At 33.2% G+C, this 14,773-nt stretch overlaps 1 protein-coding gene across 2 annotated transcripts in view; it reads right to left on the bottom strand.

Moving 5' to 3' along the window:
* LOC129237409 (protein TIS11) overlaps positions 1 to 14,104 on the bottom strand; it is a 29,393-nt gene extending 15,289 nt beyond the window's left edge. The window contains exons 1-2 of one of the 2 annotated variants that reach the window (XM_054872140.1): positions 14,040 to 14,104; positions 13,166 to 13,942 (exon numbers count right to left, since the gene is read on the bottom strand). In XM_054872140.1, coding sequence (XP_054728115.1) covers positions 13,166 to 13,246 — 81 coding nt within the window. In that variant the 5' untranslated portion in view covers positions 13,247 to 13,942; positions 14,040 to 14,104. The remainder of the gene's footprint in view (positions 1 to 13,165; positions 13,943 to 14,039) is intronic. The other variant, XM_054872141.1, reaches the window with a different exon arrangement.
* Positions 14,105 to 14,773: the final 669 nt, after the last annotated feature.

The following is a 14,773-nucleotide window of genomic DNA, read 5'->3' as shown; positions in this document are numbered from 1 at the left end:
GTAGAAATACTCGTGCATACATATGTATAAACAAATATATGTATGTGTATAGATATAAATATTGTGCAAACACACAACATACATTTGTGCATATGTATGTATCTACAAAACACTTCTACATCGCACAAAAAACAAGCATTGTGATCTTAGTTCCTGTTCAGAAAATGCAAACAAAAATGAGCATGTTAAGAATAAAAAATTATTATCTTACAGGTTTTGGAAGTTACGAGCAAGTTATATTTATATGTTTAACGTTAAATGCATATATATACATGTATGTGTATATATGTGTGCATGAATACTCATATGTAACATAAATGAATAGGACAATTGTAATTGCATATAAAAAATTTCCAGATCGGTATTTGTATAAAATTATAAATATGGCGTAATATAAAAAATTTGGTTTCATTCTTTTATTCTCTCCTACAAGTAGTAATGCGGAGTTTACGTGTCTTGTGGAATGCTAGATAAGAAGCGATTTTGGTTTAATCTTTTGTGGCATTTGGTTAAAGAGATATACTGTTTGTTCTATCAGTATCAAGTAAAAGTGAAAGGTTTTGGGTGAACTAATAGAAAAGATGATTTTTTCCCAAGCTTTCAAGCTTTATTACGGTCAAATGGTTTCATACTTAATCTGGAAAATATTCTCCATTCACTAGTCCGTGTCGAATTTATCGAATTTTTGGCCTTTTCGATATAATGGAAATGTGCTCGCCTAATCATGCGTTAGCAATCGAAATAGGTTATACGAGTAGTTGGAAGGAGCAAGTAGGTTTATACGAACCAGTTCAAAGGCTTTCAAGCGGGGGAAATTGTGTGCTGTGTTGCAACCAATAAATTTGCATGTTCTTACATCTTTTGTAGCGTTGATTTTTGAATTTTTATATTTATATTTATTTATATAACGCCTTAGGAACCCACTTATTGTGCCCTCGAACGTCGGTTCTGCATTACCGTAAAGACCCGCATTTATATCCATCCAAACAAGAAGTATCACTCCAGCAGGATTTCCTATGTATGTACTACGTACGCTGGTATAACAACAACAATCCCCGACTAACCTTGATTTGTTATATCATCGCCAAAATACATTCTCCTCTTGCCATTCCTTCCCTTTGCTTCGGCTCTGATGCCTTTTCCTTACACGTTCGTGTGCTGGAAGTACGTCACAACTCGAAAAATAAAAAAAAAATGGAGGGAAACGGCTTCAAAGTTTTCAATTTGCTATGGCTTTCTAAGTGAAACTAAAGACACATTTCCATCTAACGAGATACTACATATTAATATATTAAGTATCTGTTTTACTTCTTGCATACAAACAAATCTCCAATAGAAAATAAGAGTGATGGTTTTTGCTGTTCGTGTAGCAGTTGACAAAACCTTGCCAAGTACAGTGAAGTCATCAGTCGTTGTCGTTTAACCGATATAACGGTAGGCCCAGAAAACAGGCTTCGGCGGACACATATTGAATATTCATGGGTCAATTCTCGATAAATACGAGTTATTCAGAAACATCAAATAATAGAAAAGGTTGTTTATTTAATAGCGATCGCCACTGGGCAGACAAAGGTAGAGTTCCCAGTATATGAAAGGATAAAAAGTTTCTTATAAAATCCATGTGCCCTTCGTAGGCGGAATAAAAATGTGGGTTCCGCCATGACTACAAAATACCGTTGATTTTTGATAATTTGCTGACGGTGCTAACTATCTTCTTCCATTGTGCATCCCACTTGCAACTTGCATTTATTATCCTCAAATTGAATAGACTATAAAAGTGCAAACCAAAAATCATGCTAAAAATTCTAAAAATGTTTGAAATTTTTGTGAAAATTTGCAAAATTTTCGCACAAAGTTCGAAAAAAACGATTGTTTTCTTAAGTTATTTATTTGTATTCGTTTTAGATTTTATCTACAATTTTATTTATGGATCAAATAATTAAGTAACGATAGTAGATTGAGAAACAAATCATGATTTCTACATTTTAAGAATAAGACGTTTGTATTCAAGAAATATGCTGAATCACTCCAATCGCATATATACATACACAAATGGTCATTAAAATAGGTACGCCGCTTTATCTATCGATTTCTTTGTCCCGCTCAGAAAAATTTAAATCTATTAATGAAATTTCGATTTTTTTTCACTGCTTCGTTGAAAATTTAAAAAGCCCATTACAGGTATTAAGTTGCACAGATTCGGTTATTTTCATAAAGTGTAGTTTTATTTAATAACAAATAATTAATTTGAATTTTTTCAAAGATTGGTCGTGCCCTTAAGCCCAAAAATCTACAAAACGACGTGGTGGCAAAAGAAAACGACTTACACTACTGATAATTTAACTGTGAATCTTGCCAAGAGGGATCATTTTAAGTCATCAATTGACATTGCAGCTGAGATCAACAATGTAGTATCAGTGAGAACTGTACGGCGCGAATGTACAACATGAAGCTACCAGGCAGAATAGCTCGTAAAGTTCTTCTACTTATCCAGAATCGACTCCGCCATACCTAATATATGTCCAACATGTGAGGGCACACCCCTCGATACTAACCCCCTATTCACATGCCCCATCCTCATTCCCTCATTCTGTCATTCTGTCCCTCTGGACCCTGTCGAAATAGCACGTTTCCTGGGCCTAACGTGAGATGAGTTAGACGAAGCTGATCAGCACCAGCACCGCACTGGTAGAGTTTAATAAACTGCTACAGCAAGAGCCCGATTTCTACTATTATATATAATGCCAACAGAAAATTAGAAAAAAAAGCATATCCGAAGAGATTCTTTAAAAACATTTTATTTTAATAATATTTTATCATTAACAAATGGTATGAAACATGCAAAGCTAGTTTATAAAAAATTCATGATTTCTCAACGAATTGGCCGAATATGAACGACCCATCGACATGGGATTAGGGTTAATATTTGCTTTTTGTTCCCATTGTCACTAGCTTAAGTTTTAAGAGATCCTTATTATTGTTTATATTTATTATATTAATCTATAAAATAAAAACCACATACAATTGAATATCTGTTATTATTCATTTAAAAAATTTGCGTTTTCCTTATGAACTTGTGGGGTACCTATTTTAATGACCATATGTGTATGTACATTTAAATAACGGCCGAGTTATCGACATGGCTAGCAATCCATTGAAAAGTACAGCTCAAAAGCAATATCGATGGAACCTAAAAAAAATAATAGTAATCATAACCGACGCGTACACTTCTGTTAAGTGTTTGGCCGAGCTCCTCCTGCTATTTGTGGAACCTAAATCGCACGTTAAAAGCGACAGCAAATACTTTCGTCAAAAAACGAAAATTGACACCTCGATTGTAACCACTTCTTCATAACAAACGATATTTTGCATTGTATAATATTTTTGCTAACGAGAAAGAATATTTTCCACTGGAGCTGCATACAAAGAGGAGACCTTTATGTGTGAACAGAATGACTGAGTTAGTTACACCTTCCATTCGTATGAACTCAAACGAACAAAACACAAAAATGCTGAGAATGGGATTTTAGAACGCCTGGTCAGTTAATATGATCGTGACGCCTGTAGAAAATGTGTTGGGTATTATATTTCACGACAACAAGCAGTTTTGGTGTGTAAAAGCAATGAAGGGCATAACTTTAATTTATATATTATATTTTAATGCAAACAAAATCTAAACTTTGGTTGTGGTGAAGTTGACGAAGAGGCAACGTATGGAGATTATTACTATAGTATAAATACTACCGAAAACATCTCATAAACCTCTTCTTTAAGAACCAATTGAGAATGCTCACTGGCATTCTTATCGATCATTGCAAACAGCGTATTTGTTGTAACCAATGAGACCTTCCCCATAAATGTTCAAGGAATGTAGCTGACCGGATTTGATTTGGGTCGTTCCGGTAACGTAGAATCCACTGTATGGGGAACTTTCAAAACAATCGACCACAGAAATTCAAACTTAATAAATCTGAAGCACTGAAGGCCCTAGTAGCCAATTTACTAAATAACTTAGGGTTATATTGTATATATCTCCTATAAATAATAATAATAATAAATTTGAAAAAAAAAAAATAAATAAATAAATAAAAAACAAAACAAAAAAATATATATTATAAAAAAAAAAAAACAAATAAAAAAAATTAATAAAACAAAGTTCTTTAAAAATATTAAATTCAACATTGATACCTTCAAATTTTGTGCTTAATTTTTTATTTATGTATGCACATACGTAGATACAAAAGTGTATAGTAAGTTCGAACTCTATTTGGAGTAAAATCGCACGCTAAGCATAATAATTTTCGTCCCCTTAACAAAGATTTTGCTTTAATTAATTTCAAGTTTGTGTGCCCAATTAAAACGCAACATAAGCATTATACATATGGACATATGTACGTATGTATGCATATACGTATACATATTGATTCGTCTACATTGTGCTTAGAGGTTCAAACTTTTGAGTATAATTGTATACCGGTTTTGTATTGACGATGACTTCGGAAAACTAACAAAAGAGACGAGCAAAATGTTACCATTAGGTAACCATGAGGTATTTAAACTATGGCATAGCAAAAGAGTGGCACAATTTACATAACATACAGTGATTGAGGTCTAGGTCGATTCGGCCATTACTATCTAGTGTAAATTTTAGTATTCAGAGGAGTTCACAGCCCTTATCTGTATTTGGATATGGTAACAGCATACCTTAACGGCTTTTAACGAACATTTATACAAATATGCGAATGTTTTTTATGAAAAATATACTTATTAATATCTTAAAATTTCATTCCAGTTCTGTTTTTGATGCTCCAACTTCTTCTGTCAGTTTGGGAAGGAAAAATGTCTAGTTCGAAGATATCCATATGCCCTAGAAGAGTTCAAGTGAAGTGGAGTTTAAAAATCAGTCTTCCCTTCATTATATAAACTTATGTTTAAATTTAGAGAGTTAAGAGCTAAAAGGAAATGAGAATGTAGCAAACAGCTAGGGAGAAGGATAATTAAATTTTTCCATCTAAGTAAATTATTAAATAAAATATGTGCTTCAATTGGAATACAAAAATTTGTGTTTGTAGCAAATTCAAATTGTACAATTTATATACATATAATATGTACATTAGATATAATATAATTAGCGCTTACACCCTGTTTGTGGAAGAGGAAAGAATCCTCTGCGTTGAAAAGATCATGTGGAGAAGGACTTGGCTTCACTTGGTGTTTCCAACTGACGCCAGTTAGCACGAGAAAGAACGATTGACGCGCTTTGACCAAAATCGCTTAAGCGGTTATCGCGCTAATCCAGAAGAAGCTTACACTCTTTTTGGGTGTTTCGCCGTACCCCTCCTCCTATTTGTGGCATGCGTCTTAATGTTGTTCACCAAATTTGTAACAGTTTTAAGCCTTCGGAGTCGACAGATATTTTTTATGAGGAGCTTTTTCATGATAGAAATACACTCGGAGATTTCCCATTGCCTGCCGAGGTCGGCAGCTATTAGAAAAAAACTGTTTTTATCATTTTAGTGTTTCATGCACGGCGGTTCGAAAATACGCACTTCCGCACCAACATATACAGCTACCGAACGTACAACTTAGTGTAGGAAATATAATACGAAAATACTTGGTGTTGCATTTTATGCAAAAGTTGGGTCTAAAAAAGTATACAGTAGCGGATATAAAATCGAGAGACTGTTACTTCTATGAATACTTTCGCATATTTTGATACATTTTTTTTTTTGCTTTAGTTAATTGTTAATAATAATGTTATTTCAATAGAAAAATAGTTAAACATATACAAGTAAATGATATGCGCTTTAAAAGAAAAGTCATGGATGTGTGTTATTGTTTTTGTAATTGATAATGTACTATAATATATTATATATACATTTTATAATATATAAAAAAATATATTTATTACTTGTTGTAATGCTCCAAGGTGTGATACCTGCAAAAAATCCAATGGTTATTTTATATCGTTGGAAATTTGTGGTCCGGCAATCCGGGATGAAACATCGAAATCTACAGGAGATGAAAAACAATCTACTTCTGAAACAACTATGTAATCCTCCTTTTCTTGTATATCATTTTCATTTTCCTCAATATCACTTCCAATTTTCAGTATCTTTCACTGTCTAACACGAAATATCATCATCACTACCATTAGAATCGGATTCATTGTTTATTTCAATATTGCCTCCGTTTATCTTTTATTTGCCATATCGGGGTTATAAATTTGAATTAACAACAGATAAACTCGAATGTTATACCCTCTCTTTATGAATAACACAACTGACTTGAATTTGTTTCAGTTCTCCTATCTAGAGCGTAAAATTACAGTTTCATTAACCGTTGCATAAACACAAATGTTTTTTAAAAATTGCATTTATAATTTGTAAACAGCATAAATGAAAATATTACGTTTTGTTTTTGTCCTTACGTTATGAACAGATAATTTTTATTTATTTTTTAATTTATTTTTTATTTTATAAAGGTTTACATAACAATAAAATTATTATACAAACTGAAAGTAGTGCAGCGCTAGCTTCGGAGGCTTTCCGCTGGCAGGTTTATTATGGCTCGATTAGATCCGACGAAGTAGATCAGTATCTTTGAGATAGTTATATAATATAGATATGTTGGCTTCGGTTGGGTTTTTTAATATTTCAAGAGGGTCAATGTTGCGAAAGTAATGATGTTTAGTCGATGCAAGGTTAGGGCATGAAGACAGAATGTGATTTATACTCAGGGTGGAGTTGCAAAACGGGCATAGATTGGGTGGAATGCCTTGAAATATATGGGCGTGTGTAAGTATTGTGTGGCCTAGTCGAAGGCGTATGTATGGTGTGATCATATTCGTTGGGATTGACACACTAAAACCTAGTTTTACACGCTTAGGATTAACTAAGGAGTAGGGATGGTTATAGTTACTCCACTCGCGTAGGAAGTCACTTTGCCTTTGGTGTTTTATGAGACTGTAGATGTCATGTTTAAAGATGATATTGGTTGTAATGGTAGGGGTAATTCTCATTTGTTTTGCAATTTGGTCAGCATGTGTATTACCATTAATATCTGCGTGGCCAGGAATCCACATAATTTTGATTTTTTGTGGTTTGGTAGTTAGTGTCTCTCTTATAAAATCAATTATGTATTTAGAGTTGTTGTAGTTCTGGATGGCCGAAAAGCACGATAAGCTATCAGTGCACACTATGAATTTGTCCTTGTTTTGGATTGTCTGGAAGTCTGTTCTGTCTTAGACCCGTCGGTATAGATCAGCTTCCAGCCCATGGCTCTGTAATTCGCTGCGATTTCTGAAAAAATGGATTTATATTCTTCACGAGATGTATTCGCTTTACGTTTTAGTGCTAAATTGTTAATAAAGTACGCCTCTTTAAGTAGCCAGGGTGAGTTTCGATGTTTACTGATTTGAACCCTTTGCAGCGGCAGGTTATTATCTTTAGCAAATTTGAGACAGAGATGGATGGTTGACGGTATCTTAGGAATACGCTTTCGAAGTGTAGCAAGCTGTACATCTTTTCGAAGTGCGTTGTTCGATGTTGTTATAAGTTTAGCGTAAAGTTTACCAATACAGTCTTCTGCGTTATCTGCGATAGAAGTTAGTCCAGTTTCCGCAAAAATATTCTTCAGAGGAGTTGTTGGAAATGCTCGTAGAGATCTTCTCAGGGCTGTATGGTAGGGAGCCGAGAGTAGCTTTAATTTAATTTTAGCATTATGTCCGTAAATCTCCAAGCCGTACTGATAAGTTGACGTGATAAGAGCCTTTGTGACGTTTATCAACAATGCCGAGCCGATAAATGAGCGCTTTATGGACAGGTACTTAATAACTTCTAATCTAGAACTTAGTTTACTTCTTATATAATGGCAGTGTTCTGAACGGAAAATTGTTTGCATTGTCTCCATAGTATGTCCATCAAGTTTGAAGACAAAGTTTAAATGGCTTCACTCCGGGGCCTCGAATGCAAAGACTTAATTTATTTTTATTTGAGGATAGCAAAATTCAAATTTTGAATAGAACAATTTTATATAAATTTGCATAGATTACCACTAAAAAATATATCAATACAATTTGTTCTATTTTCACACTCAAAATATTACACTTCTCACTCTAGGTTAATTAATTTTCAATGCTTTGAGATTTGAAAAGGATTTTTTCTCTTTAAAATCTGAATTTGCTAGATTTTAGTCTTTTAAATGCAAACTTACTACCTGTACGCATTTTTATGTATCCAACTGTATATTTACGTATACATATGGTTTGGAGTACGTTCTACTAGACTTCCGGGTTTAAAGCTTATTGTGAACTTGTGGTCAGTTATTAGGGCGGATTTGTGTTTTTTTTTATATAATTCCTTTTTAGAAATGCCGTTTGAAAAATGGTTTCCTGCCTATACTAACCATATGCAGTAAATTTCAAAACAATATAATTAGAAATTTTTTTTGAAATTTTTAGCGAGCAAAGGATAAAATTTCTATTTTGGTACAACTGTTCCCATTTTTCATATTAGGTCCCTTTTTTACTCCTTGAGGCGGTATTTTCTGTACTCCAATGTCAAATTCAACAAGAATAATGTAGTGACTTTAAGATGGCGTCACCCTTGTGAACTGTACATCGAGGTTCGAAGTAGCACTTTTTTGTGTGAAACGTTGTAAAGTAGATTGTTGTTGTTGTAGCAGCATAAACATTCCCCATACTTACATACGGGAAATGCTGCTGGAGTGGCAGTCCTTGGCCGGATATAAGTCCGGGTCGTTTCGGTAACGTAGAACCGACTGTCGTGGAAACGTTGTAAAGTAGGTAAAACGTCAAGTTGTTGGACACATAAATAAAAGCAAACAAGGCATCCAAACAAGGTGATATCAGTAGAACAGCTGACTTTGTCTTTTTTTGTTTTTTTTTTTTCTTTGCAATAATTCGCTCAAAACTCAAGTATATTCCTCATCATATATAACCCTTTTTACAACCATCATGATGTTAGATGCAAAGAGTGGATTTGCTTTAAATTGCCTTAATTTTTCTGACCCTTTCCCATCTTGCTATTCTCCTCGTAACCTTATCAACCAATAAACCATTGGAACAGAAGAAATTTTAATTTTGTTACATTTGTATTTGATCTAATTGCTAGTTATTTCGATTATCCAGCCATTTTATTTGGTATTTGAAGTCCGTTAGCAGAGGAACTTACGAATAAGCATTTCAAATACATTGATACCAACAGAAATATTTTTACAGAGTTTACATGAAAAGAGTATTGTATTAATAAAATAACTAATATAAGAACAATAAAACTTAAGGCTGATTATGCTTCACATACAATCATATATAAAAATTAGTATTTCTTAAAAAAATTAATCATATTATATGATATTTACAATTTTCTTATATTAGTTATTTTATTAATACAATACGCTTTTCATGCAAACTCTGTAAAAATATATATATATATATAAATAGTGCGGACACCCTTTTTGGCCTAGCTCCTCCTCCTATTTGTGACGTGCGTCTTGATATTGTTCTACAAATGGAGGGACCTACAGTTTTAAGCCGACGCCGAATATATTTTTATGAGGAGCTTTTTCATGGCAGAAATACACTTGGAGGTTTGCCATTGCCTGCCGAGGAGCGACCGAGAAAAATGTTTTTCTTAATTTTGGTGTTTCACCGAGATTCGAACCTACGTTCTCTCTGTGATTTCCGAATGGTAGTGACGCACCAACCCATTCGGCTACGGCGACCGCCGTTGTACTATTACCTCCGTTTAATCGAAAGGCAATGTAAAGAAGTAAAAGACAAGTACACAAGTGCAATACAAATTTTGAATTTTTTTCAAAAGGCTTGTAAATCCTTCAATTTTGATTGAATGACTCTAAACTGTCAATCTTTGATTATAGATTTTGACATTCTAGTAAGCATTCAGTTTTTCAGAATGCAACTCTGTAACAAACTCAGTATAACTACACCAAACAGAGCAAACACCATTCATCTTCGACGAACAAATTTCACACAGCATAACCACGACCTAACTAAAACTCGCCTTGATCCTCACTCATGAGCAATTAAAAAATTCAAATTCGCAATGTTCAATTTTACACGGAGCATGTAATCCACCCATTTATACACTCAAATTTCTAATACGTATACAAATTTTGTTCTGCCGGTCCTAGTGTGAAACAGTGAAAAAGCTTATTAAATTTGGATATTCTGAAAAACAAATGCAAAAAATTCTTTTTCAGATCTGCAAAGGTTAATTACCCATTTTCATTTTCCGTCTGCTTTGTCTGCACAAAAGTATTAAAATGCAAAACTATCCCAATAATGGTTTATGAAATGGCTAAGCCTATTCTCATAAATACGTTCAAAACAAATTCCTGGATGATGACAAATTGATCGAACCTACGGGCAGAATTGTGAATAGCGGAAAAATTATTGAAATGTATGCATTGATCATGAAAAACTCCCGTATTCAACTGATATGGCTCCAGCTGACTTTTTTTGTCTTCCCAAAACTCACTTTGAGGCGCTACTCTTCAGTCCCTAGAATACATAAGAAACATTCGCGGAGAACTGAAGTCTATTTCGGAAAATATGTTTGAAAAATGTTTTGATAATTGCATTGTTGGTATTATTATAGTGTACTATATCTTACTTTGATGGTGATACAATAAATTTGAATGAATATATTATGTTGTTTTATTGATTGCGGCCTGGACCAAAAAAAAAAGGAAAATATTTTCCTGAACAGACTACAGAGAAATAGGTTTTTATAGTGCGGAAAATCGCTTTCTTATTTAAGAAGAACAGGTCCAGTATAATTTCCAAAATCATCAATCAGAACAGCTCAAGCTTAACGGTAACGGCATGTTTCTCTTACTATAACTGCTTGGATTAGAAATATTAACAGGAGACGAAGTGCCGAAGATTTTGGTCATACAACAATACATGCCATGCTCATTATGGCGAGAAGTGTGAAAGGAAGCGATGAAACAAAAAGCAATTTTCAACATTGACAACTGTCGAAGGGCAAAAACTGGTTTATGCAATGCTAGCACGTCATAGGGCTGCAACAAAATGTGATGCTTTTTATTATAAAATTTGTTTTTATTAATTGCTTAATACTCGTACACGTTTTTCTATTAAGTTATTTATGTCATTCATTGTAATAATATACTATTTAATTTTTTTTTTCTAATTGGCTAAAAAGAAACACTAATTAGTAAAAATTAATTTCGACATTAACAGGCTTTACTAAAAACGTTTAGTAGTGGAAAATAGCAATAAATATTGCGGTATATGGATATGCAGAATATTAATTTCTATCCTGGTTTAAGAGATTTTACAGAAACTGTATTTGTAATTCGAAGTATAACCAAAGACTATATAAAGACAAGAAGGTGCAGTTATCCACTCAAACACCAATAGGAACTATGTATTTAGAATCAGTTTCCAATAAATATTTGGCTAGTAAATATGGCAGTTTTGTTACAGAACGGGCCGGGGACTGCATCTTATCTTTATATGCTCTTTTGTACAACTTCCATGCTAAAACTGGAACGAAAATGGAACAAGTCTGTAACGTTATACCAACCCCATTCGTCCCGGTATCCCGTTCCCCATCGCCGCGTCCAGTTAATTCTCCTTAGTTCAAAGAATTTATTTTTAGGAGGTGCATTTTAGACCCCTCAATCGCTCAACCCGGCTCGCAGTTTGGTCAGAGCACAATATCTATTAGAAATGGTTATAACTTTGCTCTATATGAGATTGTAAGTTAGCACTATTTATAGTTACAAAATTGTATAGTGGAAATATACTAAATGCGTCACTATCTTTATAATACTTAAGACACATGTGTACAAGTAAACAAGCACATATGCATTTTTTATTTGTATAATATAAAATCAAGCTAATGTCTGTGAGCGTATGGGACAACGTAAACTAGGAGTAGATCATGAACATATACAATACTTTAACTGAAAACCTTCAGTTCATATTATACTTATACGCATTTGCGTGTATGTAGGTACGAGTCTGTTTCGGACTTTCTTATCTCAGTTCAGTGTTTAAAAAGTACACCACACAATCTCTTTAAGTATGAATTTAAATAGCCTGCAACCTAGGATGATCGAAATCGAATGCAGGAACTGAGCAGAGAAGTTAAGCGCTTATGGGACAACATTACTGTTAAACTGTGTATACGGTAATAGGCCAATCGATGAATACATCGACGATTTCTGCGTAGTGTTTGTTTTTAAGTTTCGCTTAGCGGTGCTGCGCCGCTTGCTCTTCTACAAGTATTAATACCATTTGCAGTCAAAAGAGTGAAATAGCAAGTATATTGAGAATTCACTTTTTCGTTGTTTTTCTTTCGTAGCATTTCAAACGTCCCGGATGCCGTGCTTGCTTTTTTGAATGATTGTCTAATCATCCTCACAGGTTTCGTTGGTCTCCGTCACAAAATATTCACTTATTACTTTCAAGTAGTTAAGTATACATATATCTACACATATTAATGCACGTACAATATATTTTTTATTTGGCTGTTCTTTTTATGATTGGTATTTATGTATATATATACATAATTTTAAATATATGTACCTATGTATATAAACAAATTTGGAATATTTCTATGTATTATATTTATTTTGAATTTTAATTTTTATTAGAAAAAACGTGATAAGCTACTTACTTTTCGAGAAAACGTATAAATTGAATGCTAAATGTAACTTTTATAAAAATTGCTGTTTACAATATTTGTAAATAAAGTAATTATTAAGGAGTAATTTAGTTTTTTTTTACATTTCACATTTTGTTAGAAAACAGCCATGGACACCCTTTGCTTCTTCAGCATTATATTGAAAATAGTACAACCAATTTAATAAAGAGTTGATAATACCATAACATTTTACTTTTGATTTTTCCCCCCATGTTTTACGTTAGCATATAAACAAATATAATCTACAGGATATATGAACACATGCTAATATTTTTACAAAAGAAATCTAAACTTATAATTCTCGTTCAAGTTTTACATATTTTTTACCCACTTCACTTCGTTTGAAGATACGTATTTATATCGATATATCATGTGTAATGACAATATGATTACTCTACTTACATAATTTATAACAAAGCACATAACAATACCATAATATTACTTACTGTTTTGTAAATTTCGCCGCACTCAAAGTAAATTGACGAAGAAATGTTTGCGTTCTTCTGCTGTACAATAGCTGCGGACATTTTCGAAGGATAAAATTAATTAAGTCACACGAGATATAAAATATAGTTTGTCCGATAGAAAATGCGCGCTCTTCTATGTTTCACTGAGGTACAAAGTGAATACCTAAGAGCTCCTCCAGGCAAAAGTGATATATAGATTTGTGTAACTTCGACAACGTATTATGGAACCACTTTTTCGATTGTAAGATTTAATTATTTTTAATTTGGTTTTCAATTGATCGTTTAACAAAACACAACAAAAAAAAACACAATGACAGCACAAAAATACGCGTGATATAGCACATGGGCCTATGTGTGTGAGAACGCTGTTTCGTTTGTAGTTGTTCCTATATACATATGTAGTTTTATTTTGATTCTTCTTGTTTTTAGAAGTTCCTCGTTCTCTCGATACTCGTTTCTTTTTGTGCTGTTGATGTCGATGTATTTTTACTGTATTTACTTCATATCGAATATTATCAGCTTTCCGCCTGTTGCTGCGCCGATTCTTGTTTTTCTGGTGTTGGTAATGTTAATGGCGGCGCGAATTGACGCTAACTATTGCTCACAGGGCAGTTATGTTATGCGGTTTGTTGCGTAGTACAAAGTACTAGATATATGTCAAAAAGTTTTAAATGCTTAGTCAATTGGACATGTAGATAAGCCTCGGCGTAATGGATGCTTCTAAAATTATTCCCTCTTAACTTAAAGGTATAACCTCTGAAACAAAGAGGAAATATTAAAGCAACACAAAATAATTGTACTGCACAAACACATCCAAAATTTTTAGTTCCAATTGGCTATAAAAAAAAAAGACCCAAGCACATCGGCCAACTACGGAAAACTTAAATGTCACACAAATTATAACCACACTCGTCAAACTCGATTAAAAGACTGACTGGAACTTCATTTCAAATAGAGGATCACGACATTCAAAAAGTAATCGACCATCGATATTTTACTTAAGCTTCAGTTACCCATCGATATAGCGTCAGTTGTACCTGCCTTCCGTAGCAAGATAGAAGTACAAGCAATTTAGATTGTTAGTGGTGCAAGTTAGTTAGTTATACAAATTGCTGCAAATTGCAATTGATTTTTCGTCTTCTACATATTTAGGTAGAATTTATAAAGTTTTCAAACACTTATGTTTCGACGTGAATTTCTTTTATGCATTAGTTTTATTCTGTATATTTTCATCAGCATAATATTATGCCATTATGTCTGAACTCGCACTTTTCCTTAAAATAGCAATGAAGAAATTTCTGATAATTTGTCAACATTCGTTCTGACAGAACAATTATCAAAAAAAGTACAAGAAGGTAAAATTAGTAAAAACTAGAAAGTTTTCATGTCGCTCAATTCCAAGAGGTTGAAATAATTAAAAATTGCGAATTATACTGCAGTCTAAGTATAGCTGCACACTTTTCTTATGATAACATAATTCTATACAAACTTTTTCGCTACAGATTTTTTTAAAATTCAGCTTTTTATTTGCTTATTGCATGAGCATATGCTTGTAAACAGTCACTTTGCGCTCCCCCTTAAGTTGGT

The sequence above is a fragment of the Anastrepha obliqua genome, chromosome 2 (genome assembly GCF_027943255.1).
Source record: "Anastrepha obliqua isolate idAnaObli1 chromosome 2, idAnaObli1_1.0, whole genome shotgun sequence".
NCBI classification, from domain to species: domain Eukaryota; kingdom Metazoa; phylum Arthropoda; class Insecta; order Diptera; family Tephritidae; genus Anastrepha; species Anastrepha obliqua.
This window is presented reverse-complemented; position numbering and strand designations above follow the sequence as displayed.